General features: G+C 49.4%; 1 protein-coding gene across 2 annotated transcripts in view; it reads left to right on the forward strand.

The window, feature by feature from the left end:
- Positions 1 to 1,644: 1,644 nt before the first annotated feature.
- The window catches only part of LOC308571098 (zinc finger matrin-type protein 1-like), a 28,865-nt gene continuing 6,886 nt past the window's right edge, over positions 1,645 to 23,623 (forward strand). Inside the window, exons 1-4 of one of the 2 annotated variants that reach the window (XM_081166480.1) lie at positions 1,645 to 1,796; positions 11,527 to 11,633; positions 14,776 to 14,880; positions 22,490 to 22,658. In XM_081166480.1, coding sequence (XP_081022606.1) covers positions 1,673 to 1,796; positions 11,527 to 11,633; positions 14,776 to 14,880; positions 22,490 to 22,658 — 505 coding nt within the window. In that variant the 5' untranslated portion in view covers positions 1,645 to 1,672. Of the gene's footprint in view, positions 1,797 to 2,955; positions 3,138 to 11,526; positions 11,634 to 14,775; positions 14,881 to 22,489; positions 22,659 to 23,623 lie in introns of those variants that run through there. The other variant, XM_081166481.1, reaches the window with a different exon arrangement.

The following is a 23,623-nucleotide window of genomic DNA, read 5'->3' on the forward strand; positions in this document are numbered from 1 at the left end:
TGGGGCTTCCTGCTGCTGCCACGGCGCCACCAGAGCACGATTTCTGTTCTCATCCAAAGTTCTTAACCCAAGGTACTATTTCTGGGTTAGCGGAGTCTGTAACCTGAAGCGTATGTAACCTGAAGCATATGTAACCCAAGGTACCACTGTAATGGTATGAAGTGTCAATGGCACCCTGCAAGCAAATCAGGATGAATACTACCGGTATATTGATTGGGAAGTTCAAGTGCTGGAGGGGCCATATACAGAACATTTGGGAAACACCCAACGCAAGCATACTAAAGATCAGTGGTATCCTGGTTGAGCAGAGTATCTGGCAATCAATATAATCTCACCTTTTCTTCCCTGCAAGGTAAAAATACCAGGCATTCATATGAAACATTGGAGAAACCTCCACTCCACACAAAAAATGTAGGGGAGAAGAAAATATGCTCTTTCTAACTCTAATTAAGAACATTAGTCTCTAAATATATATATTTTTTTAATGAACCACAAAGGTTTTTTGTTTTGTTTTTTAAAGGTAAAGACCCCTGGGTGGTAAGTCCAGTCAAAGGTGGCTATGGAGTTGCAGCACTCATATCGCTTTCAGACCGGGGGAGCCAGCATTTGTCCACAAACAGCTTTCCCGGTCATGTGGCCAGCATGATTAAACCACTTCTAGCGCAACGGAACACCGTGACAGAAACCAGAGTGCACAGAAATGCCGTTTACCTTCCCGCCGCAGCGGTACCTACTTATCTACTTGCACTGGTATGCTTTTGAACTGCTCAGTTGGCAGGAGCTGGGACAGAGGAACAGGAGCTCACCCTGTCACGGGGATTCGAACCACCGGTTTTCTGATTAGAGGTTCAATGGTTTAGACCACAGCGCCACCCAGGTCCCCAATAAAGCACAAATGCAAAGACAGTTCTTACTGGCACATTGAGGTGGCTGTGACCAAAACAGAGACTTAGGAGCAGGCATAAGCAAAACTCGGCCCTCCAGATGTTTAGGACTACAACTCCCATCATCCCTGACCACTGGTCCTGTTAGCTAGGGATGGTGGGAGTTGTAGTCCCAAAACATCTGGAGGGCCAAGTTTGCCTATGCCTGCTTAGGAGAGTCCTCCTATATAGTCCATTTATTGTAGGTGCAGGCAAGGGAGCTGATAAATTAATGGCTTGTGTCTTTAGGATACCTCTGGAATGTGGTCCGCTGTTAACACTGCATGTTGGAACTGGGACAAGGTGGAACAATTTGCAACACCCCTGCAAGGTTATGCTTAGCAGCAGCAGACCAAATGTGGAGGAACCTTTGGTCATCGTCCATACATTGCCAAACAGCATTGCTCTCGCCAGCTCCAGCAAACATAAGCGCTCCCGCCCCCCCCTCTCCCCTCAGCAAATCAATCCCGACCGCTTTTACATCCTAGAGAGCACCTGATTGGGGCAGAGCAGTGATTGACAGGGGCTCGGAGACCAACCAGGAAGGTGCGCGGCTGGCGGGGCGGAGCTAAGCTATTTTTTTTTTTTAAAAAAAAAGCCGTTCGAAAGGAGACGCCTGCTGCGGATGTGAAGTTCCGGCTTCCGACGCTGGCCGCTTTCTGCTTCCGGGTCGCGGCTGCCATCTCTTCACCGCTTCCCCCCCGCGAGGCCTTTGCCGCCGAGGGTGGGCGGGGCCCGCTTCCCCAGCCATGGCGGCGGCGGCGGCGGCGGCGGCACCTGCTGCTGCTGCTGCTGTGGGGCGGGAGAGGGCAGAGGGGGGAGGGGGCGCCCCCTCCCCCCCGCTGCCGCCACCCCCCCGCGGCCAGAGAGCAGGTGAGTGGTGAGCTGAGTGGCCGGCAGGGAAAGGCCCTGCCCACCCCAACTCCTAGGTAGAGGAAGGGGCGCGGGAGGAGGAGGAGGAAGTGACGCACAGGAAGCTGGCAGGGACGGGGGGGGTTGTTTCAGGTAAATTGGGGGCTTTCTAGGATTTAGTGGTTGGGTGTAAACAAAACTTGCCCTTTTCCCTTATGGGGTACCCAAGAGCCCATATAGAGTCCTTACATAGGTTCCCTGTTGGTAGGAGAGAATAACAGAGGCCAACCAGAGAATATTGAGAAGCAAAGCAGCTAGTAAGCTTGATCTTTATTGATCTGTTGCAACAGGGTACTCCCCTCACATGGAGGAGAGAGGAGGGACCCAGAACAATGGTGCGCAAGGCCTTATATGGACTTTTGAAATTGCCACCCTGTAGCTCAAGACCACCCCCAGAAAAATCATACATACATCACGGAAGGGGTGTAACCTAAGACCACCCCCCAGATACATCATACCTACATCACAGAAAAGGCGGTCTTGAAACAGAAATTTGAATGTTGTTTTTCTCCTGTCCTTGTTTATCTGGCAGGCTACTTGCTTAGATTGCCTGGGTAGCCTGGCCAGTCCTTTGTAATGATAAATACTTAGTTCCTGGGCCATGTCACAGGCTCACACCCTATTCATATCTTAAATATGTCCTTAAGACAGGATTCGTGAGGAAAGAGACAGTGGGGAGGTTTCCCACTTTGACCTTGCAGAGAAAACATTTGGTCAGTTTAGGAAGCAAAATGGTTCCAGGTTGGCCTTCCTGTGCTGATCTATGTACGTGCTTGGTTGGTACACTTATGAACATTACCATATATCTAAGACCATAAAATTCCTATCACAGGGGGTAGAGCAAAAGTGGCTGATAATGGCGTGGTGAGTCTCTGAGAAAGAGGAAGCAGCTAGAAGAGGAACCTTATTATTTTAAGAAAAATACTATTATTATTTAGAAAAAATACTACTATTATTATCTATTTATTTATACCCTGCCTTTTCCTCTGACAGGGACTCAAGGCGGCTTATAAAAAAAATAAGAAAAACTAAAACTGGGGGAGAATCCTTAAAACACACACACAATTAAACTTTGGTAGAGTTTCTGTGCAGCTTCTACTACACACATGCATAGAAACGAAGTGTTGGGATGGCAAGAGGCATCTTAGTCCAGTCACCTTAAATGCAGGAATCTTTTGTCCATTGTGGGGCTCGAACCCATGACCCCAGAGATTCATGCTGAATTAGAGGAAAAACCAGCACAGCGCCAGGTGCTGAAAGGGCGGCAGGTTGGGGTACGTCGACAGGGAACCAACCCAATAGGTGAGCCGCCTCCTTGTGAGTGGTGTAATGGTACAAACAAAACTAAAGGGAGAACACAAGCAAAGTAAGGGTTGGGTGTGTCCTGCTCAGGTGTACTTCTGTCATATTATGCTGAACATGCACATCATCTGCTCAGATAAGTAGTAAGTTGCTTAGGTGAACTTGGAAGAAATAAGGTCTGCGCTAGCTCTGGTGTCATTCTTGCATATAGAGTTTCTGCGGCGTTGTGTTGGATTTATTGGTTTGGACTTTGTATCACACAGTTCTGGTAAGCACTCGAAAGCGGCTGCTATGGCAAAAAAAACCCCACCATAATAAATGACAAACAGCAGTCATCAGTTTGAAAACAAGCAATCGTGATGTTGTAGGAATGCAGTGGTGTGGCAGGGGTCTAATGGCACAGTGGGCTTCATGGACAACACACATGGAAAGGATGGGGAAATATAACTTTCCCCCCCATAAGTATTGACCACACAGACCATCATGTTTTAAGAATCCTTTGTGCAGCCAAAACTTGCTCACTTCGTACCACAGGGTGGCTACAGTAGTCAAAGCACATTGCAGGCAAACTGTCCAAGAATCCATTAACAACCAGACTTGGAGACCACCTCACAGAGAATCTGACTTGCAACACCTCCCAGGAATGAGTGGCAAGAGATTTCCTCCCTACGACATTTTACTGGCTCTGAAAAATATACAGCAACAGTGAGTGAAATCTTAAATCTCATCCAATACACCCACTAAAAAAAACTCACAACTCTTCAGAAAGCAAACATTTGAAAAATATCTTAAGACACATCATTTGAGTTAGAAATTTCTTTTGGCCCATATGCAATCATAAAATTGAAGAGTTGGAAGGGATCCTGAGGGTCATCTAGTCCAACCCCCTGCAAGGCAGGAATCTCAACAAAAGCATCCATGGCAAATGGCCATCCAACATCTGCTTAGAAACCTCCAAGGATGGAGAGTCCACCACCTCTCTTTTGAGTGTTGAGCAACCCTTACCTCTGAAAGTTCTTCCTGATACTTAAATCAGAATCTCCTTTCTTATAACTTGAATAAATTGGTTCACGTTGTGCCCTCCCATGCAGGAGCTTGCTCCATCTGCCCTTTAGATATTTGAAGATGGCTATCCTATCTCCTCTCAGTCTCCTCTTATCCAGGCTAAATATAGCCAACTTCCTCAATCGTTCCTCATGAGGCTTGGTTTCTGGACTCTTGATCCTCTTGGTCTCCCTCTTTTGCACTCATTCCAGCTTGTCAATATCCTTCTTAAATTATGGCACTCAGAACTGGGCACAGTATTCCAGGTGCGGTCTGACCAAGGCAGAATAGAGTGGTACTATTCATTCCCTTGATTTGGACACTAGACTTCTTTTGATGCAGCCTTGAATAGCATTAGCTTTTTCTGCATCTGCATCACACTGTTGACTCATGTTAAGCTTTTGTTCTACTAAGACCCCTAGATCCTTTTCTCATGTACGACCGGCAGACCAGGTGTCCCCAATCTTACATTTGTTCAGCTGGTTCTTCCTGCCTATGTGTAAAGCCTGACGTTTGTCCCTACTGAAATTCTGTTAGTTTGGGCCCAGTTCTCCAATCTGTTCAGGTCATTTTGAATCCCAATTCTGTCTTCAGTGGCACTGGCTACCCCTCCCAGTTTGGTTTCATCAGCAGATTTGAGTAGCCTCCCCTCAATGTCTTCATATAATCTTGCTTCATACTACATCAGACACTTGGTTCATCAAAGCCTTGTGGTATCTGCTTTGGCTTGGAGTGGTTCTGATATCCTGTCCTGCTATCCAAGTTGGAATTAACTTTGGAAAAAATTTTCATGCAGGTGTGTGCTCTGCCACTGAGGTATGTCTCCGCCACCTTAACAGTTGATCTGTGGCAATACATTATTCATGTGGTCTTTGAAGATGGATGGACCTTAGTTTGTATCACACGTGTGGTGCCTTACAGAAAACATGTATGCCACTTACGGCAAGAGAGGTTTGGTGTAGATTCCAAATAATTGTCAGAGTTTGTACCTCTCCTTTTGAGTGATTGGACTTTGTGTGTGCTTCAGCAAGAGATTTAAAATATCACTCACTCAGAATCTCACAGCTTGTGAGGTCATAAATCCTTATTCATATCCCACCAGATTTCACAACGGCCTTTAGGTATGGATTTTTAATTTTTTCTTTTTGATTTCTAACTTCCTTTCTCATTATTTAAAACAATGAAAATACAGAGACAAGGGCAGTAGGATTTTGTCACTATAATTAAATTTGCCACTTGTTCCTTTCCATCTCTTCTCTTTCTTCAGTTGAGCTCATACCTAAAGAGGAATGAGAAGTGATGAGCAAGGCTTATGCTATTCACACTTAGCAACAGGCACGCCCCATTGAATTCTGGGGGTTTTACAGCCCCCAGGCCTCATGTCGGACCACTCTGATATAGGCTGTAACTCTGATTTGTAGTAGGAAGAGTCTTTCATTCTGAGTATTCCTACATTGCAGGGGAATGACCTCAGGGTCCCTTCCTACTCTACAATTCTATTATTCCTTCTTGTAGGTGTTTGTAAGTTTAAATGGAGGCAGGAGGAGGCCTGATCTTTCCTGAAGTTTCGTTCCAACCAAATATTTGTCCCAACAGAACAATCTTCTGTTTGGGGTTAGTAAGCAGGCGATTTCTCTCTTTCTCTAATCCTTAAGAGACTGTGTTTAAACTGCAGCAAACTAGGGGAACAATTGTGATTTAAGAGCTGAGTCGTGTGCTGTTCTTCCAGGTTCATACACGCCACAAATTGTCGCCCCACTGATCTGCAGTGACTCTCCAAGGGTCTCCATCAAATGGGGCTCCCAGACCTTCTAACTCAGATCGTTTAGCTGGGAGGGGCATGGATTGAGCCTGGGAATGTATTCGTGGAAAATATGTGCTCTTCCACAGCGTTTAAGCCCCTTCTTCCTCAAGCAGGAAAATGTATTTTCCTGTACAGTGAGTTGAGAAGTCATTATCTTGCTTGCGGAAGTTCCTCTCTCCACCAATTCTCCGCTCAAAACAAGTTGAATGCTTACAGTGCACAAATTATATATGCGGCAATATATGAGACAACTCATAGGCTCAAAGCCCTGAGCAAAATACCACTGTGCCACTTTGACAGGCAATAAACATAAGATCAGATTATGAGATGGAATGCAGGAATGCCTAATGTGAAATAACTCTCTCACTCCACATTAGACACCAGGAAACTTGCAGCAGTGGTGCTAGCGTGCTGCTGAACTTGCGTAAAGCGCGGCAACAGGTGGGAGGCAGAACCTGCCGCCTCTACTCAGGACCAACAATAAATGGCTGGCTGACACGTTGGACTGGAATTTTTTGTGAACTGATGATAGTGGGACATGAGTATATGGAAGCAGGGCAAGAAAGAATTAGAGGCCTTATGTCATGGCAAAATCACTCCAATACTATTTTCTTGCACCAATTTCACACAGTGAATCTTTTTCATCGGTGTTTCTACAGCTGGCATTTCCCATGTAGGGAAAAAAATATGCAAGGCCCCCTGATGTGGTGAATAACTGCTCTCACCGCATGGGGTACATTCATAAGAAATATACACCACGTGAAATTGCCGAGAGACGAAAGCTAGCAAAGTGAAATGGATTGCAACCCAAATACAGTGGTACCTCAGGTTACATACGCTTCAGGTTACAGACTCCGCTAACCCAGAAATAGTGCTTCAGGTTAAGAACTTTGCTTCAGGATGAGAGCAAAAATTGTGCTCTGGCGGTGCAGCAGCAGGAGGAGGCCCCATTAGCTAAAGTGGTGCTTCATGTTAAGAACAGTTTCAGGTTAAGTACGGACCTCAGGAATGAATTAAGTACTTAACCCGAGGTACCACTGTAAAAGGGAAACAACATGGCCGAAAGCAGGATCCACTCTAAGCACCGAAAGCATTTTTGAGCTTACTTTAGAGTTGTTGACAAAGAATTTCCAAACCAAGCTCGAAAACTAAATTCGGAGGCTCTTAAAAGGTCACCACAAATGAGAGATGAGTTTTTGGAGCTGCAGGGTGTATTCTCCATCCCATATGAGAATCTGAGCTGCGGAAGAATTAGGGGCTCGTTTTCCTGGCACCCGCTGTTCCCCAGACCCCCAAAACACACATTCCTTCTAGCTTTTACTCTTCAAACAGCAGGAGAAGCAACAGCCATGCCATAAGAAGGATTGAGGGGGGAGAACTTCCTGAGATTGCCTTCATCATCTAGGTAACACAGCATTAGGGTTCAAAGTTTAGGGGATTTGGGGAGACGTAGTTTTTGTGAGGACTCCTGCAATTGCAGTAATGTCTTGTGATCCTCTGCTAACTCAAAGCAACAGGGCATTGTAGAATGAGAGCCCTGCTGAATCAGACCTCTCATCTCGCTTTATTGGCCGAGGGAGCCAGCGTACGGCTTCCGGGTCATGTGGCCAGCATGACTAAGCCGCTTCTGGCTAACCAGAGCAGTGCACAGAAATGCCATTTACCTTCCCGCCGGAGCGGTACCTATTTATCTACTTGCACTTTGACGTGCTTTCGAACTGCTGGGTTGGCAGGAGCAGGGACCGAGCAACGGCAGCTCATCCCATCGCGGGGATTCAAACCGCCAACCTTCTGATCGGCAAGTCCTAGGCTCTGTGGTTTAACCCACAGCACCACCTGCATCCCCATACCTTGTTCATAATGCTAAAGCATGGTTTGCCATGGTATTCAAACCAGACCAATGTGGATGTGAAGAAGAATATGCGAAGCTGAATTAAAGTTTTAATAATTAAAAGAATTAAACATGGCAATTGCCTCAGGAGCATGGCATGAGTATTTACAAAATCTGCATAAATTTGCATACAAATAATACAGTAATCTTAAAGCATTCTTTCTTGTTTTAAAATGCGGCATACCACATGTCACCACATGTGCCTCTTGTGTGAGAAGGGGAGTGGAATGATGATCCCTGTTTAATTCCTTGAAATGTTTTTGTTTCCTAAGTGCCCAATTAGTTAGGGCCAGCTTGTCAACTGATCAAAAAGTTTTTAATTAATCTGATGTGAATGTGCATTTGTAGATTGGCACCTGAATGTTCCACTCTGCAACTCTGCCCTGTGTTTGGTTGTTCATACGTAACCTTGCAGAATAAGTACCTACTTGGGAGTGAGCCCGGCTGGTTGGACTGAGATGGCTTAGTTGACCGTGCATGACAATCTCAGGGTTGTGGGTTCAAGCCCTACGCTGGACAAAAGATTCCTGCATTGCAGAGAGTTGGACTAGATGATCATCAGGGTCCCTGATGACACCACAATTCTATAATTTTAAATTTAGTGGGGCTTCCTTCTGAATAGACTTTGCCGAAGTAGATTTGAGCAGCTAATAGCGTTCATACCTGGCTGATCTTGGGGAAAAAACTATATTCTGGATAATGATTTAGAACGTGTTTTTACAAGCAAGTCCACACGTTCGGGTACTTTATTTTAAATTTGGAACTTAAATTTTGATTTATGTTCGTTTACAGAAAGCCATTGACTCCCATTGAATCTTTATCCATGTAAATGGATTTTGGGCTTCAGCTGGATATCGTCACATGTTGCCTCGAAGCATGTGCACAGAAACCCACAGAAACTTAGATACTTAGAATTAGCCAAATTGACAGACATAATAAGACAAAAACCAAAAAGTGAAGTAAAAAAAGAATGGGAGTGCCTAAATGAATACCTCAAAAGTCAAGGTTTGAGGACAGAAATCTGGCTGAGTCTGGAATAACCTTGTGAAGGGAAAGGATATGAAAGAGGGATTTATATCTAGATGTTAGGATAGAGATGATAAAGAAAACAGGAAGACACAATGAGAGATAAAGGAGGTGCTGTGGGATTGGTGGAAGTCTTGTTTTAGTTTCTTGTTTTAGTGTTTATAATCTTGTAAGATATAGATTTGTGGGTTTTTTGGTTTTTTTTTTGTTTTCGTTTTCGAATGTTGATTTTTGTGTATTGTTATTTTTCGATATCTTTTGTGTTGTTGTGTGGAAAATACTAATAAAATTTTTTTTAAAAAGAAAAAAAAGGGGGAAACCCACATAAACACACTGCTCCCCCCACTGGTTCCCATGTTCATTCTCTTCCTCCAGTTGCTGTGGGTTTTTCTTTTTTTATATAAAAGTGTTCTGCGTGGTACAGCTTGCAGGAGAGGAGTTTGGGGCAGGCAACACAAAGATGGCTGCCAGAAGCGGCCATTCTGTTAATCAGCAGCATCCTCTGCCTTAGGATTTGCTGAATGGTTAGAACAGAAAACCCTGCCAAAAACATGAATAGATTGCCTTGATAATGCCACATTTGCACACGATCTTGACTTCATTCTGGCTGCAGAGCTCTTAGTGTCTACGGTTAAGTGTCCAAACATGAAATCAGGTTTTCTTCCAACATTCCTCCACATTCCCCAATAATTCTGTCTTCCCGTGTGTCTTAATTTTTCATCCTTTCCCCAGTGCTTTGAAAATGGACCGCTTCGTGCACATCATAGCCTGATCTTCTCATAGTACGAGGTGGAAGGCAGTCCATTGTCATACAAATAACAAATCCTTTCGCCTTGCGCCAGCACAGTCTGAATTACAAGCGGGGAACATTTTAGGCATGCCCAATTAACATGCGGTTGCCAACGCATGGGTCCTTTTGGACCCAAAAGAAGGCAAAACGGGCTTGCTTGCTTATATGCACTCTGCCGACGTGTGGGGTCCGAGGAGGAACACAACCCCTGCACAAAATGGTCACCACCTGCATTATGGCTAAACCTCCACCCATTAACTTCACTGGGTCTACTCTTAGTTGTATGCAATCCTTTATGATTGCTTTGGGAAATACAAGTAGCACACCAGTGTTTTCCACAGCAAACACCTAACATGTAGACATTGCAGATAAGTGTACATGCTTCTTTACATCACTTTTCACATATCTTAAGAAACACCTGTCCCCCACCCCTAGCAGCTGTAATGAGTGAAACTGGTTTAATTCAATCTCCTCCATTGGGACAAGAGTTGCCTGTTGTTGTTGTTTAGTCGTTTAGTTATGTCCAACACTTTGTGACCCCATAGACCAGAGCACGCCAGGCACTCCTGTCTTCCACTGCCTCCCGCAGTTTGGTCAGACTCATGCTGGTAGCTTCGAGAACACTGTCCAACCATCTTGTCCTCTGTCGTCCCCTTCTCCTTGTGCCCTCCATCTTTCCCAACATCAGGGTCTTTTCTTTTTTTTTTTCATTTAATTTTTATTAGTTTCAATTCATTATACAACACCAAACATTAAAGCAACAAAAAAGACAAACAAAACACAAAAAACAACAAAAAAGAAAAACATTACATAACATAAAACACCAACAAATTAAACTTACAGTAACTAAATAACTAAATCACACAACAATAATTGACTTCTCTTCAACTCGGTTTCGGAATATGTTACAAAAGGTTTTCTATCTGCAGTTTCGTTTTCTTAAAACTCTTTAAAGATATCAGGCATCCGGGCATGAGCAGGCAAAGAAGGCAAAGAACCAGGGTTGAGGCCATTTCTTTTTTCTTTTTTTCTGCATTATGGGGTTACTCATGAACAAGATGCAGTAAATTATCATCTTGTTGTTTAGTCGTTTAGTCGTGTCCGACTCTTTGTGACCCCGTGGACAAGAGCACGCCAGGCACTCCTGTCTTCCACTGCCTCCCGCAGTTTGGTCAGACTCATGCTGGTAGCTTCGAGAACACTGTCCAACCATCTTGTCCTCTGTCGTCCCCTTCTCCTTGTGCCCTCCATCTTTCCCAATACCAGGGTCTCCGGATGGCGGCGCAGAGCTGCCTGCAGTCCCGGGATCAGCGCACTTCTCCCCATCGCCAGCCCCACAAGCTCAGGGGACAGCGGGGAGGCAGAGCGTGCCTTCCCACTGTTCCCCGACCTGGTTCTTCCAGCCCCGCACCTGGGGGGGAAATATTTTTTTTTCTTTATTTCCCCCCCCCCAAAAAAACACCTAGGTCCGTCCTATGGGCCAGAGCGTCCTATGGGGCGCAAAATACGGTAGACTAGGGCTGCTTCGAGATGGACACTGTTTTGCTAGTTGGATTAACACAGAGACCAACAGATTTGGTTAAAGTGGATTTGTCACTTCTGCACACACACCCTCAAAAGAACAACCCAGACTTTTTGTAGGAAGAAAAGTGAGGGATAACAATTCCTTGATAAGACTTAACTTCTCTGCAAACAAATCCGGATAAGCGTTCGGTAAATAGGTCCCTCAGTTCCAAGATCAAAATTGTGGGCTGAATAAGTCTCTGCTAAACGCTAAAGGTAATCAGATCACTCCTCTGCTTATTGACTGCTATATCCTTAATCATTCATTTAGATGATACTTTGGATGAAGTGACAAGGAAAGAACTGTGCACAGACACTTTCTGCAAAGTTTGTGGAGCTGTATTGCAGTTTGAATCACAAAGGGCTGCACACTATGAGGTAAGCTTTTGGAGCAGAATATGTCAGTTGTGTTTCCTGCACACACACACCCCTTAACTCCTAGCAAAGGACATTTCAGTGTTTCCCAGTACAGGCTCAATTTCCTTGGGAGGAGAGTCCACTAGAGAATTGTAGCATTTTTAGAATATCTGTTCGTTTATAAATATTCAAACTGAATAGGCAGACACCCAGACATAGAGTGTTGCACTTTGAAACAGTTCATTTATTTTATTTGTTTATTAAATTTGTTGGTTGCTTTTATCTTGCCCAGGGCAGCCCAAAGCAACTTAGAAATAAACAACAAAGAAAGATAATGATAGATAGATGGATAGATAGATAGATAGATAGATGATAGATAGATAGATAGATAGATAGATAGATAGATAGGTAAAACCAAGGGGTTTTCTCCAAAAATAGGCAGCATATTGGGGGGGGACTGTCTCCTCAAAGCCACCTGCAAAAACTCAGACTTGTCTCTGTGGGTTGCAGTACAAGTCATGCCCAAAATTGCCCTACTTCACCCTTGACTGGTAAGTCTTAAGAATCCCCATGAGCTTGTAATCACCATCCACAATTGTTCATTGAAGAAACCTGTTCTAGCCATCTGTGCGCTTTGACCCATTGGGAAAAGATCAAGTAACGGGTTACATCATCGCCTGACAGCCGTAACGATATTATCCCATGTAAATGCATATTCATGCTGTCCTGCCATACAGTCGCTTCTCCTAGTCCTGAACACATGTTAATATAGGGCCACAGCTATTAATTTTCCTAAGACGCACACCCCAACCCAAGTACAGTGGTACCTCGCCTTAAGTACTTAATTTGTTCCGGAGGTCCGTTCTTAACCTGAAACTGTTCTTAACCTGAAGCACCACTTTAGCTAATGGGGCCTCTTGCTGTTGCCGCACCACCAGAGCACAATTTCTGTTCTCATCCTGAAGCAAAGTTCTTAACCCGAGGTACTATTTCTGGGTTAGCGGAGTCTGTAACCTGAAGTGTCTGTAACCCGAGGTACCACTGTAAAATATTTGTCTTGTTTCATTGCTAATAACATTGCTTTGGCCAGTGAAACCAACATATTAAAGGCATGGGATCCATTTTTCTTTATCCCGCGCCACTTTGATTTACCGTATTTTTCGCCCCATAAGACGCACCGGCCCATAAGACGCACCTAGATTTTAGGGGGGGAAATAAAGGGAAAAAAATTTATTTCCCCCCCAGGTGCGCTGCGCTACACCAGGAGCTTGGGGCGTGCGGAGCTCAGCGCGCCCCAAGCTTCTGCGTGCCGGCAAGGTCTCTGCTAGCATGGGAGAGCCGGGCGCCTCTCCCAGGGCTAGCGGACCCCTGCGCTAATCCAGAAGCTTGGGGCGAGCTGAGGTCAGCGCGCCCCAAGCTTCTGCGTGCTGGCAAGGTCTCTGCTAGCGTGGGAGAGCCGGGCGCCTCTCCCAGGGCTAGGGACCTCTGCGCTAATCCAGAAGCTTGGGGCAAGCTGAGGTCAGCGCGCCCCAAGCTTCTGCGTGCCGGCAAGCAGTCCACTGCCGCCCCAAGCCTCCCGCACCCGGCAGGAGGTCCCACCGGGTGCGCGAGGCTTGGGGCGGCAGCGGACTGCTTGCGCGCACCTAGAAGCTTGGGGCGGGCTGAGCTCAGCGCGCCCCAAGCTTCTGCATGCCGGCAAGCAGTCCGCTGCCGCCCCAAGCCTCCCGCACCCGGCGGGACCTCCTGCCGGGTGCGCGAGGCTTGCAGACACTCGCCCGAAGCAGGGGGAGCCCTCCAGAGGGCTCCCCGTGCTTCGGGCGACAGGCTGCCGCCCCAAGCCTCGCGCACCCGGTGGGACCTCCTGCCGGGCGCGCGAGGCTTGCAGGCATTCGCCCCATAAGACGCACCCCGATTTCCCCTTCATTTTTGGAGGGGGAAAAGTGCGTCTTATGGTGCGAAAAATACGGTAATCTCTTCTCTAAACCAGCTTGTTAAAGTTTTCCCCTGAGTATCAGCTGCTGTGGGCGTTCTGAGACAAGTAGCCTCTGAACTGTCTGTGTTGTCATGCTTCCTTCTCTCCCTTCTCCTTGTCCTGCCTGGAGACTTGAGCCTCTGCAGGCACATTGCCTGAGGAAGCCCTGCACCAAACAAGACAAGAAAGGGGCGGGAGCTGTGCTCGGCCACCAAAGAGCTCTTCCGTGGCTCCCATTCATTCTGATGGGGCTCATAGGTACTGTAAGGAGAGTCGCGAGCCGTCCTGCATCCCAGCCAGCCATGCATTGGCCACTGTTGGGATGCAAAGAAGAAACTCTCTAGCAGAGCTTAGGTAGTGGTCAGGCTGGCAGAGGAGGAGACAGTCTCGTAAGTATCTGGGGTCAAGCTATTTAATGCTTTAGAGGTAACCGCAAGCACTGGAAGCTGGCAAGCAATTGCTGCTGTTGTGAAATGGGGACAATATTCTCTCACAGCTAAGAAATTCTCTCTTTTTTAAAAAAATGTTTAATAATTTTTCATTAATAACATTGCAATTAATAACATATCAAATCATGCTACATCACATAACAAATAAAAAGGCCAATTACAGTGGTACCTCGGGTTAAGAACTCAATTCGTTCTGGAGGTCTGTTCTTAACCTGAAACTGTTCTTAACCTGAAGCACCACTTTAGCTAATGGGGCCTCCTGCTGCTGCCGTGCCGCCAGAGCACGATTTCTGTTCTCATCCTGAAGCAAAGTTCTTAACCTGAGGTAATATTTCTGGGTTAGCGGCGTATGTAACCTGAAACGTATGTAAACCGAGGTACCACTGTATATATTCTGAATTAAATAATTTAACGGGACTTCCCATGTTCTGGCCGCTCCAGAGAAAATCTTTTGCTTTTGTTCCTGCGTTTTCTCCCAATATCATAGTTCCGATCTTAACCCCTTCTTATCATCACAGTCGCTGGTATGGGACTTTTCCATCATACTTAACAAGTCCATATTATGTTGGCAGGCAAGAGGGTTTTATTCTCCTTGTTATTCTTATAGCTAAGGAATTCTCTAAACATTGCAGTTCTCCAAGTTTTTTTCAAAGGTACCGTATATTCCAGGCCTTATTCATTTCATCTCAAAAGAGAACCCCAAGGTGCATCCTGATATAAAACCAATCCTTCTGTTTTCCAGGGCAAAAGGCACGCTCAGAAAGTCCGGCTTTATTTACAGATGCATAGTGAACAGAAGGATGCCCAGGAGCCCAGCAAACAGAAGTTACAGTATGTGAATTTCCAGGTAATGTTATCTCATCCTCAGCATAAGCCTGGGAGGTATCAGAGATTGGGCTGGCAGCCAGTTTTGGGGAAACTCTGACCACCTTTCCTGTGCCTGTCACAATCAGAAAAGGGAGATTTCAAGCTGTGGTTAAAGTGAAGAAGAGCCAGGAGCATGCCGTGCATGGCAAAAAGGCAAAGGTACCTGTCAGGGGTTCAGAGACAGAGGCACAGGTGAGGGAGGAGACGGAGAGCGACGAGGAAGAATCCCAGGACAGTGAGGAAGAGGATGACAATGACTTGAGATCTTCCATGAGTCTCTCAAGTGAATCGGAGGATTCTCAGGAGGGGGCGCCCCTAGTCAGGACAAGGGGGGTCACAGGGGGGACCTGCCAGGAGCAGGGAAGCAGCAGGGAAACCCCGAGCGGGAGTGGGAGATCGGGGCCGGCTTCCCAGCAGGAACGAAGGGAAGAGAGGGGGGTTCCCAGTGTGACACACGGAGCGGAGCAGGAAAGAGACAGGGGAAGGAGATCTGGGGAGAACGTCCTGGCGGAAGAGGCGGAGAGTAGTACAGGGAGTAGTGTAAGTGTCAAAAGGAAGGTCAGGGGTAGCGAGCGCGCGCCAAGTTCAAATGTGGAGGCGCGCGGAAATGGAGAAAGCCCGGAGGAGGAGCCCAGCCCCAAAGCACGAAGGAGGGGGGAACAGGCATCTCAGGAATCCGCTTCAGGAGAGAGCAGGAGGGAAGGAACCCAGGGGGGCAGAAAGACCCTGCGGAAAAGGAAAGACAGGAAGAGGTGGTCTAGCACAAGCCTCTTAAGTTGGTGCAGGGGCGGGACCGATTCAGAGGGGACTTCAAATGTCTAACGTTAGAGACTCGGGGCTGCGCGCCTCGGTTGTGGAATCAATAATGAACTGCAATAAACATCCTTGTATATAAGAAGAGCTTGGCGTTGGTCTTTTGTGAGCTGAGACCTGAGGCAGCCTCTGACAGTAAGTCCCCTCCCTAAGATACGCAAAAATTTTTTTTGCAAAGCTCACGAAGTTTGGCAGCCATGAGTATGGAGCAGCAGATAGCTGAGCTACGCAACGCAGTCTCCCAGCTTACCACTGAGGTAGCGATCTCCCAGAAGAGGGGGGAAGAGGCGGAAAAGCGGTGCCAAGATCTGCAAGCCAGGTGGGATCGTGCATGCCAGGTGGGGTTCCCGGGGGCCAAAGCTGCTGGAGTAGCACTGGGCAGAAGAGGAGGCAACTTGGTAGCCCACTTCGATGGGAACCTGAAGCAGTACCCCAGTTTTAGAGCAGACGTAGAATATGCGTTGCATTTGCTTCGCGACGACTTTAAAGATGAAGAGGAGAAAGTGGGTTTCATTGTGTCCCACTTGCATGGGGAAGCGAGGGCTTGGCTGCGCAATCTGTGGCGCGAGGATTGCCCAGCTCGAAGGGACACTGATGAATTTATCAAATGCATGGACGCTTGCTTTCAGTCTAGCGTGGAGGTGGATGTGGCACGCCAGCAGATCCATGGTTTAAGGCAAGGCAAGGCTTCCGTACGTCAGTACCATGCTCGCTTTTTCGCCTTGCTGAATGTGCTGCGATGGGAGAAAGATTCTCTGGCTGTCAGAGACTTATTTTGGGAGGGGCTCTCTGGCCCGGTGAAGGAGGAGCTGGCTAGGGGGGACAGACCTAAAACCCTGGCAGACGTGGTGCAGCGTGCGCTTGCCATTGGAGTGCGCCAGGAAGAACGCCCTTGGCGCAATGAGGGGGGTAGCCAGCTTCACGCACCGTCTAGAGTGCCTCCTTTGTTTCCCAGAGATCCAGGACGTCCGCGTCTCTCCCCTCAGCTGCAGCCAGGGGAGGAGCCTATGGAACTGGGGAGTGCAAAGGCTCAGTCAGCAGCCGGAGCCCCAGCGTCCGGAACAGTCAAGAAGAAGCCTCCTAGAGGGAACAGGAAGTGTTACGTCTGTGACAGTGCAACGCACATGGCGAAAGAGTGTCCCCAGAGGCTCCGGCAGCACACTGCAGCCTTGGCGACAGTAAATGCAGCAGCACAACATGAAGAGCTGTGTCAGGGAAACGACAATGCCTGGCTGGAATCAGCAATGTTGGGGCACAGCCAGGCAAGTCAATAGAGCAGTCCCCAGCGCCTTTGCAGCCTACAGACCCCCTGCCACCCAAACCTGTAGTGCAGCTCACTGCAACCCTCCAGCTACCTAATGGACGCACCCTGGAGGTCCCCATCACAATTGACAGTGGGAGCAACGCAGACTTCGTGGGGGTGCAGTTCGTCAAGCAGCATCGCATAGAGCTTCTGCCAGCCACGCTGCCATTGAACGTCGTCACAGTGGATGGCAGGAAGCTGCTGGGGGGGCAAGTGGTACAACAGACGCCGCCCATGGTGATGCAAATTGGCAATCACCGAGAAGTCATCAGTTTCAACGTCACCCGCCTGTCAGACACGCCTATAGTGTTAGGCATGAGTTGGCTGGATAGGCACAGCCCGACCATGGCGTGGTACCAGCGGCAGCTCACCTTTGGCTCGTCCTATTGCGCGCAGCATTGCATCCAGACCGGTCAGGAGGAGGAGGGCCAAGAGGAGGGGCAGCAGCTACGTCTCAGCATGGCGCAAGCAGTACCCCTCAAGTACAAGGGGTTTTTGGAGGTTTTCTGCGAGAAGGAGGCTGACCAGTTGCCACCTCACCGGCCCTACGATTGCGCTATTGATCTCTTGCCAGGGACAACGCTGCCGCCTGTGAAGCTGTATTCCATGTCCGAGGAGGAGCTGCAGGAGCTCCGGGAATTCATAGATCACAATCTGCAGCGGGGATTCATCCGAGAATCGAAGGCTGTAGGGGGCAGTCCTGTGTTTTTTGTGAAGAAGAAAGACACGCCCCAAAAGAGGCTGATCGTAGACTTCAGATTCATAAACTCAAAGACAAAGCCCGCGGCCTTTCCCATGCCCAAGATCGACGACCTGCTCACGACGGTGCGGAAAGGGAAGATCTTCACCAAGTTGGATCTCCGCGGAGCTTACAATCTCATACGCGTGCGAGAGGGTGATGAGTGGAAGACGGCCATGTTCACGCCGTTGGGCACCTACAAATACAGAGTTATGCCGTTTGGTCTCCAAAATGGCTCCCACTTTTTCCAAGCTTTTATGCATCATGTGCTAGCGGGACTCCTCTACAAGAAGTGCGTATGTTTCCTCGACGACATTCTGATCTTCTCAGAATCGCCGGAGGCTCACGAGAGCGACGTGAAGGAGGTCCTGCAGAGGCTACGGGAGCACAGGCTCTACACCAAGCTGGAGAAGTGCCAATTCGACGTGACGGAGGTGGATTTTCTGGGCTATAGGCTGTCCGACAGGGGACTAGCCATGGACAGCGCCAAGGTCCGCGCGGTGTTGGACTGGAAGAGCCCGCGAAATCGGAAAGAGGTCCAGAGGTTCGTCGGCTTCGCCAACTTTTACCGCAAGTTCATCAGGGGTTTCGCCAAGGAGACGGCAGCTATCACGGACACTCTCAGCTCCAAGAAGAAGAAGTTCACCTGGACGGACCAAGCGGAGCAGTCCTTCAGGAGACTTAAGAGTCTCTTCGCGTCCGAAGAACAGCTGCTACACGTGAATCCTGGCAGGCCCATGAGGGTGGAGACTGACGCATCTGACAGAGCGGTGGGGGCCGTCCTCTTACAGGAAGACCCGCAGGGAAACTGGAGGCCCTGTGCTTTCTACTCCAGAAAGCTCAGCAAGTCGGAGCAGAACTACACCATTTGGGACAGGGAGTTGCTGGCCATCCACGCAGCTTTCAAGGCGTGGAGGCACTTTCTCATCGGAGCCAAGCACACCGTGCAGGTCCGCACGGACCACAAGAACCTAGAGTACTGGCGCACGGCAAAGCTACAGAGCCAGAGGCACATACGCTGGGCGGAGTTCTTTGCGGATTTCGATTTCAGGATAGAGTACATCCCAGGCGACAACAATGTCATAGCAGATGCGCTCTCCAGGAAACCGCAGTATCTCGAGGCAGCGGCACCGGTGGCAGCCAAGCACATTTTTGCACCGCAGGCGTGGGCGTGCGCTTCAGCCGCCGTGGACCTGGAGGCGGTGCGTCGCGCGTTGCAGGCGGATCCGTTCGCACAGTCCAAGATGGAAGAGGTGCGGAGGGGCACAGCGAAGGACGACGAGTTCCAGATACGCGACGGCCTGCTGACCCGTAAAGGTGCTCTCTACGTTCCGGGAGACGATCTCCGCGCGAAGGTTCTGCAGCAGTTGCACGACGCACCCAGCGCTGGCCACTTCGGCAAGGAAAAGACAACGGAATTAGTGGCCAGAGACTTTTGGTGGCCCCAGATGCGAGGGGAGGTCGCGGAGTACGTCGCCAGGTGTGACACGTGCCAAAGGTCCAAGCCAGTGCACCAGAAGCCAGCGGGACTGCTGGAACCGCTGGAAACGCCACTGCAACCGTGGGAGAGGGTGGCGCTGGACTTTGTCACTGATCTGCCCAGTTCGCGAGGCAAGACGGCGGTGCTTGTGGTTGTAGACCTGTTCACCAAGATGGCGCATTTCATTCCTTGCGCGAAGGTGGCGACAGCGGAGCAGACAGCCAAACTGTTCATCGACCACGTGTTCAAGGTGCATGGGTTGCCACGGTCCATTCTGTCCGACAGGGGGCGCCAGTTTGTGTCCAGTTTCTGGCGGAAGCTCCTAGGGATCCTGCACGTCAAAATCAACTTGTCGTCGGCGAAACATCCGCAGACCAACGGCCAAGCAGAGAGGGTCAACGCGATCATGCAGCAGTACCTGAGATGTTACGCCAATCAGCGACCCGCGGCTTGGGTGGATTACCTGCCGATGGCCGAGTTTGCCTACAACAACACGAAGCATGCGTCTACGGGGGTGACGCCGTTCTTTGCTAACAATGGAAGGCATCCCAGAACCTTCCCGGGGCTCGTAACGACGGGGGAGGGGGAGCCACAGGAAGCCGACCATTTCGCAGCAGAATTGCAAGAGGTGCACGACGAGCTACGGAGACATTTAGAGCTAGCTAAACAAGCCTATAAGGTGCAGGCGGACAAACACAGGAGGGAGGGGGAAGACATCCAGGTGGGAGACTGGGTATGGTTAGCGGCCCAAGCGGTGCCGGCCAAGTCGTTAGCTAAAAAGAAGCTAGGACACAAGCAACTAGGGCCGTACCAAGTTGAGGCCAGGATCAATCCCGTAGCGTTTCGATTGGCCCTCCCCGAGGGTTCCAGAATGCACCCGGTCTTTCATAGGTCGATGCTCACCCCCTACAAGGCCCCACACAGATTTCAGGAGTCAGGGACGGCACCGGAACCAAGCAGGGAGTCGCCCAAGAGGGGGAGGTCACCTAAGGACGAACCAGTCAACGAGGTCACAGAGATTCTGGACTCGAGATGGGGGGAAGAGGGAGTAGAATATTTTCTCGCCAGGGAGGGCGCCCCGGCCAGCACCAACAGTTGGGTGCCGGACTACGCTTTGAACGAACCCCTCCTCAAGGACGAGTTCCATGCCCTTTTCCCACACAGGCCCATGCCAGCACAGTTTTTCGACGATTGGCTTTTTACGCCCACACTTTCCGCCAGCACCTTCCGAGGGTTCTCCACCGCAGAGGAGACGACGCCAGCGTCGAGCCCTCCAAGGGGATCGTGTTCGGGGGTGGACACCGACCCTTCTTACTGGTGGGACGACCAACCAGAAGAGGACTGGCGCATGAGGTGGCGGGTGGGTCCTTGGCAAGCAGACCCCACCCAGGCAACAGGGGGAGGGGAGGACGTGAACATGTTGGGAGAGGACAATGGGTTCGAGTACACAAACAATGAACTGGAAGCAGAGGAGATCGACGTCGACGACCTGTGTCCGGCAGCGACCTCCGCAACGACGGAGCCCCCGGAACCTGCGCCCGAGCAGCGGGAGGGGGGAAGGGGGGGCTTCGAGGGGGGATGGATGTCAGGGGTTCAGAGACAGAGGCACAGGTGAGGGAGGAGACGGAGAGCGACGAGGAAGAATCCCAGGACTGTGAGGAAGAGGATGACAATGACTTGAGATCTTCCATGAGTCTCTCAAGTGAATCGGAGGATTCTCAGGAGGGGGCGCCCCTAGTCAGGACAAGGGGGGACACAGGGGGGACCTGCCAGGAGCAGGGAAGCAGCAGGGAAACCCCGAGCGGGAGTGGGAGATCGGGGCCGGCTTCCCAGCAGGAACGAAGGGAAGAGAGGGGGGTTCCCAGTGTGACACACGGAGCGGAGCAGGAAAGAGACAGGGGAAGGAGATCTGGGGAGAACGTCCTGGCGGAAGAGGCGGAGAGTAGTACAGGGAGTAGTGTAAGTGTCAAAAGGAAGGTCAGGGGTAGCGAGCGCGCGCCAAGTTCAAATGTGGAGGCGCGCGGAAATGGAGAAAGCCCGGAGGAGGAGCCCAGCCCCAAAGCACGAAGGAGGGGGGAACAGGCATCTCAGGAATCCGCTTCAGGAGAGAGCAGGAGGGAAGGAACCCAGGGGGGCAGAAAGACCCTGCGGAAAAGGAAAGACAGGAAGAGGTGGTCTAGCACAAGCCTCTTAAGTTGGTGCAGGGGCGGGACCGATTCAGAGGGGACTTCAAATGTCTAACGTTAGAGACTCGGGGCTGCGCGCCTCGGTTGTGGAATCAATAATGAACTGCAATAAACATCCTTGTATATAAGAAGAGCTTGGCGTTGGTCTTTTGTGAGCTGAGACCTGAGGCAGCCTCTGACAGTACCAAATTCAAGAGGGACGCAGGTGGCACTGTGGGTTAAACCACAGAGCCTAGGACTTGCCAATCAGAAGGTTGGCGGTTCAAATCCCCGCGGCGGGGTGAGCTCCCGTTGCTCGGTCCCTGCTCCTGCCAACCAAGCAGTTCGAAAGCACGTCAAAGTGCAAGTAGATAAATAGATACCGCTCCGGCAGGAAGGTAAACGGCGTTTCCGTGCGCTGCTCTGGTTCGCCAGAAGCAGCTTAGTCCTGCTGGCCACATAACCCGGAAGCTGTACGCTGACTCCCTCGGCCAATAAAGTGAGATGAGCGCCGCAACCCCAGAGTCGGTCACGACCGGACCTAATGGTCAGGGGTCCCTTTACCTTTACCTCTTTACCAAATTCAGGAAGTGCCAATGTTTTTGGTGCAAAGAAAGAATCAAGAGCATACCTAGAGATTGCATTTCCGATTATTTCTTTGAATCAAAAGCTTGAATTTCAGGGAGCTTTGCAATGCAAATAATCCTTCCCCAGGGTGGCATCTGCCGCCCAAAGGGAGCTTGTTGTTCGCCTGATGTCATGGTGGAATCAGGTGATTGGCAAGTGGTTGTCCCTAGCCACCTATCAGAATGGCCCAGCCGGGTGGGGGAGCTCAGGATTCAGCCTGGAGTTAGATCTTCTTTTCTACTCTGCTCTATATGGCTAGTTGCCGATTAAGACCAAAACCTTTTCAGACCTGGAATATGTTTTTAATCCTAAACTGCATCCTAAACCCTGTTGTTGTTTGCACCATATACGCCAGTTTTTCTCCTTTTCCCTTTCCCTTTCTCTGTCCCACTCATTCTCCTCTCAGAAATTTCCCATCGGTTTAGCACTGGTCGATTAAATGTCTTCATGCTTTGATTTCAGATGGACCCAAATGTGGACGAAAACACCTACTGCAGGCTTTGCAACATGGTCTTCACGTCCCCAGTAGTTGCTCAATCACACTACCTGGGAAAGATTCACACCAAGAAGCTGAAACGGCTGTCGGAAGATCAGGCACAACAGCCTGTGCAGAACGCTCAGCCAGAACCTGGTGAAGACTCAGTGGTTTTTTTTTATAATAATTTTATTAGTTATACCCCAACCATCTGACTGGGTTGCCCCGGCCACTCTGTCCTCTGTCAGGGCAGAGTGGTGCAACATTTTAGCTGAATCCAAGGAACTGTCAGGCTTCAGAGAATCCAGTCCCTCCCACAGTGGGCAGCCAAGAAGTTGATAACAAGAAGAGTTCTTACCAAGTCCTTTATTCAGTATTCCCAGAGAGATGCTTTGAGAAGTGCCTTTCCATTCCAGTAAAAGCATTGCTCCGAGTAAAGTCCCACACCCTCGCTCTCTCGTATCATAACTCATCCTTGCAGAGCCAGTGTGGTGTAGTGGTTAAGAGAGGTAGACTCGTAATCTGGTGAACCGGGTTCGCGTCTCTGCTCCTCCACATGCAGCTGCTGGGTGACTTTGGGCTAGTCACACTTCTCTGAAGTCTCTCAGCCCCACTCACCTCACAGAGTCTTTGTTGTGGGGGAGGAAGGGAAAGGAGAACGTTAGCCCCTTTGAGACTCCGGGTAGTGATAAAGCGGGATATGAAATCCAAACTCCTCCTCCTCCTCCTGTTCTTCTTCTTCTTCTTCTTCTTCTTCTTCTTCTTCTTCTTCTTCTGATCTGAGCTTTCTGCCTCTGAGCTTTCTGCTCTCCTACTCTCAATGCTCTCCAGGAACTGGGAGAGGGTGGGGTGGGGTCTGGCATGCTTTCCAAAGACACTGTCTGTCACCTGTCTCACCTGGTGCTGCTTCTCCCTCCTACTCCTCTCCCAACATTTCCCAGCTTCTCCTCTCTGCAGCCTCTGAACTGTGACCTTCTACAAACCACTGTTCTAAATCTATACTGTCTCCCTCTTCTCTGGGAAGTGCAGCAGGGGCAGTCTCCACCATTCCTCCTCAGTCCAGTCCCTGACAGGAAGAAGGAAAGCAAAATTTCCCTTCTTCTTTGCTCCCTTGTTCACGT

The sequence above is a fragment of the Podarcis bocagei genome (assembly GCF_964188305.1).
Source record: "Podarcis bocagei genome assembly, chromosome: 13".
In the NCBI taxonomy this organism is placed as follows: Eukaryota; Metazoa; Chordata; class Lepidosauria; order Squamata; family Lacertidae; genus Podarcis; species Podarcis bocagei.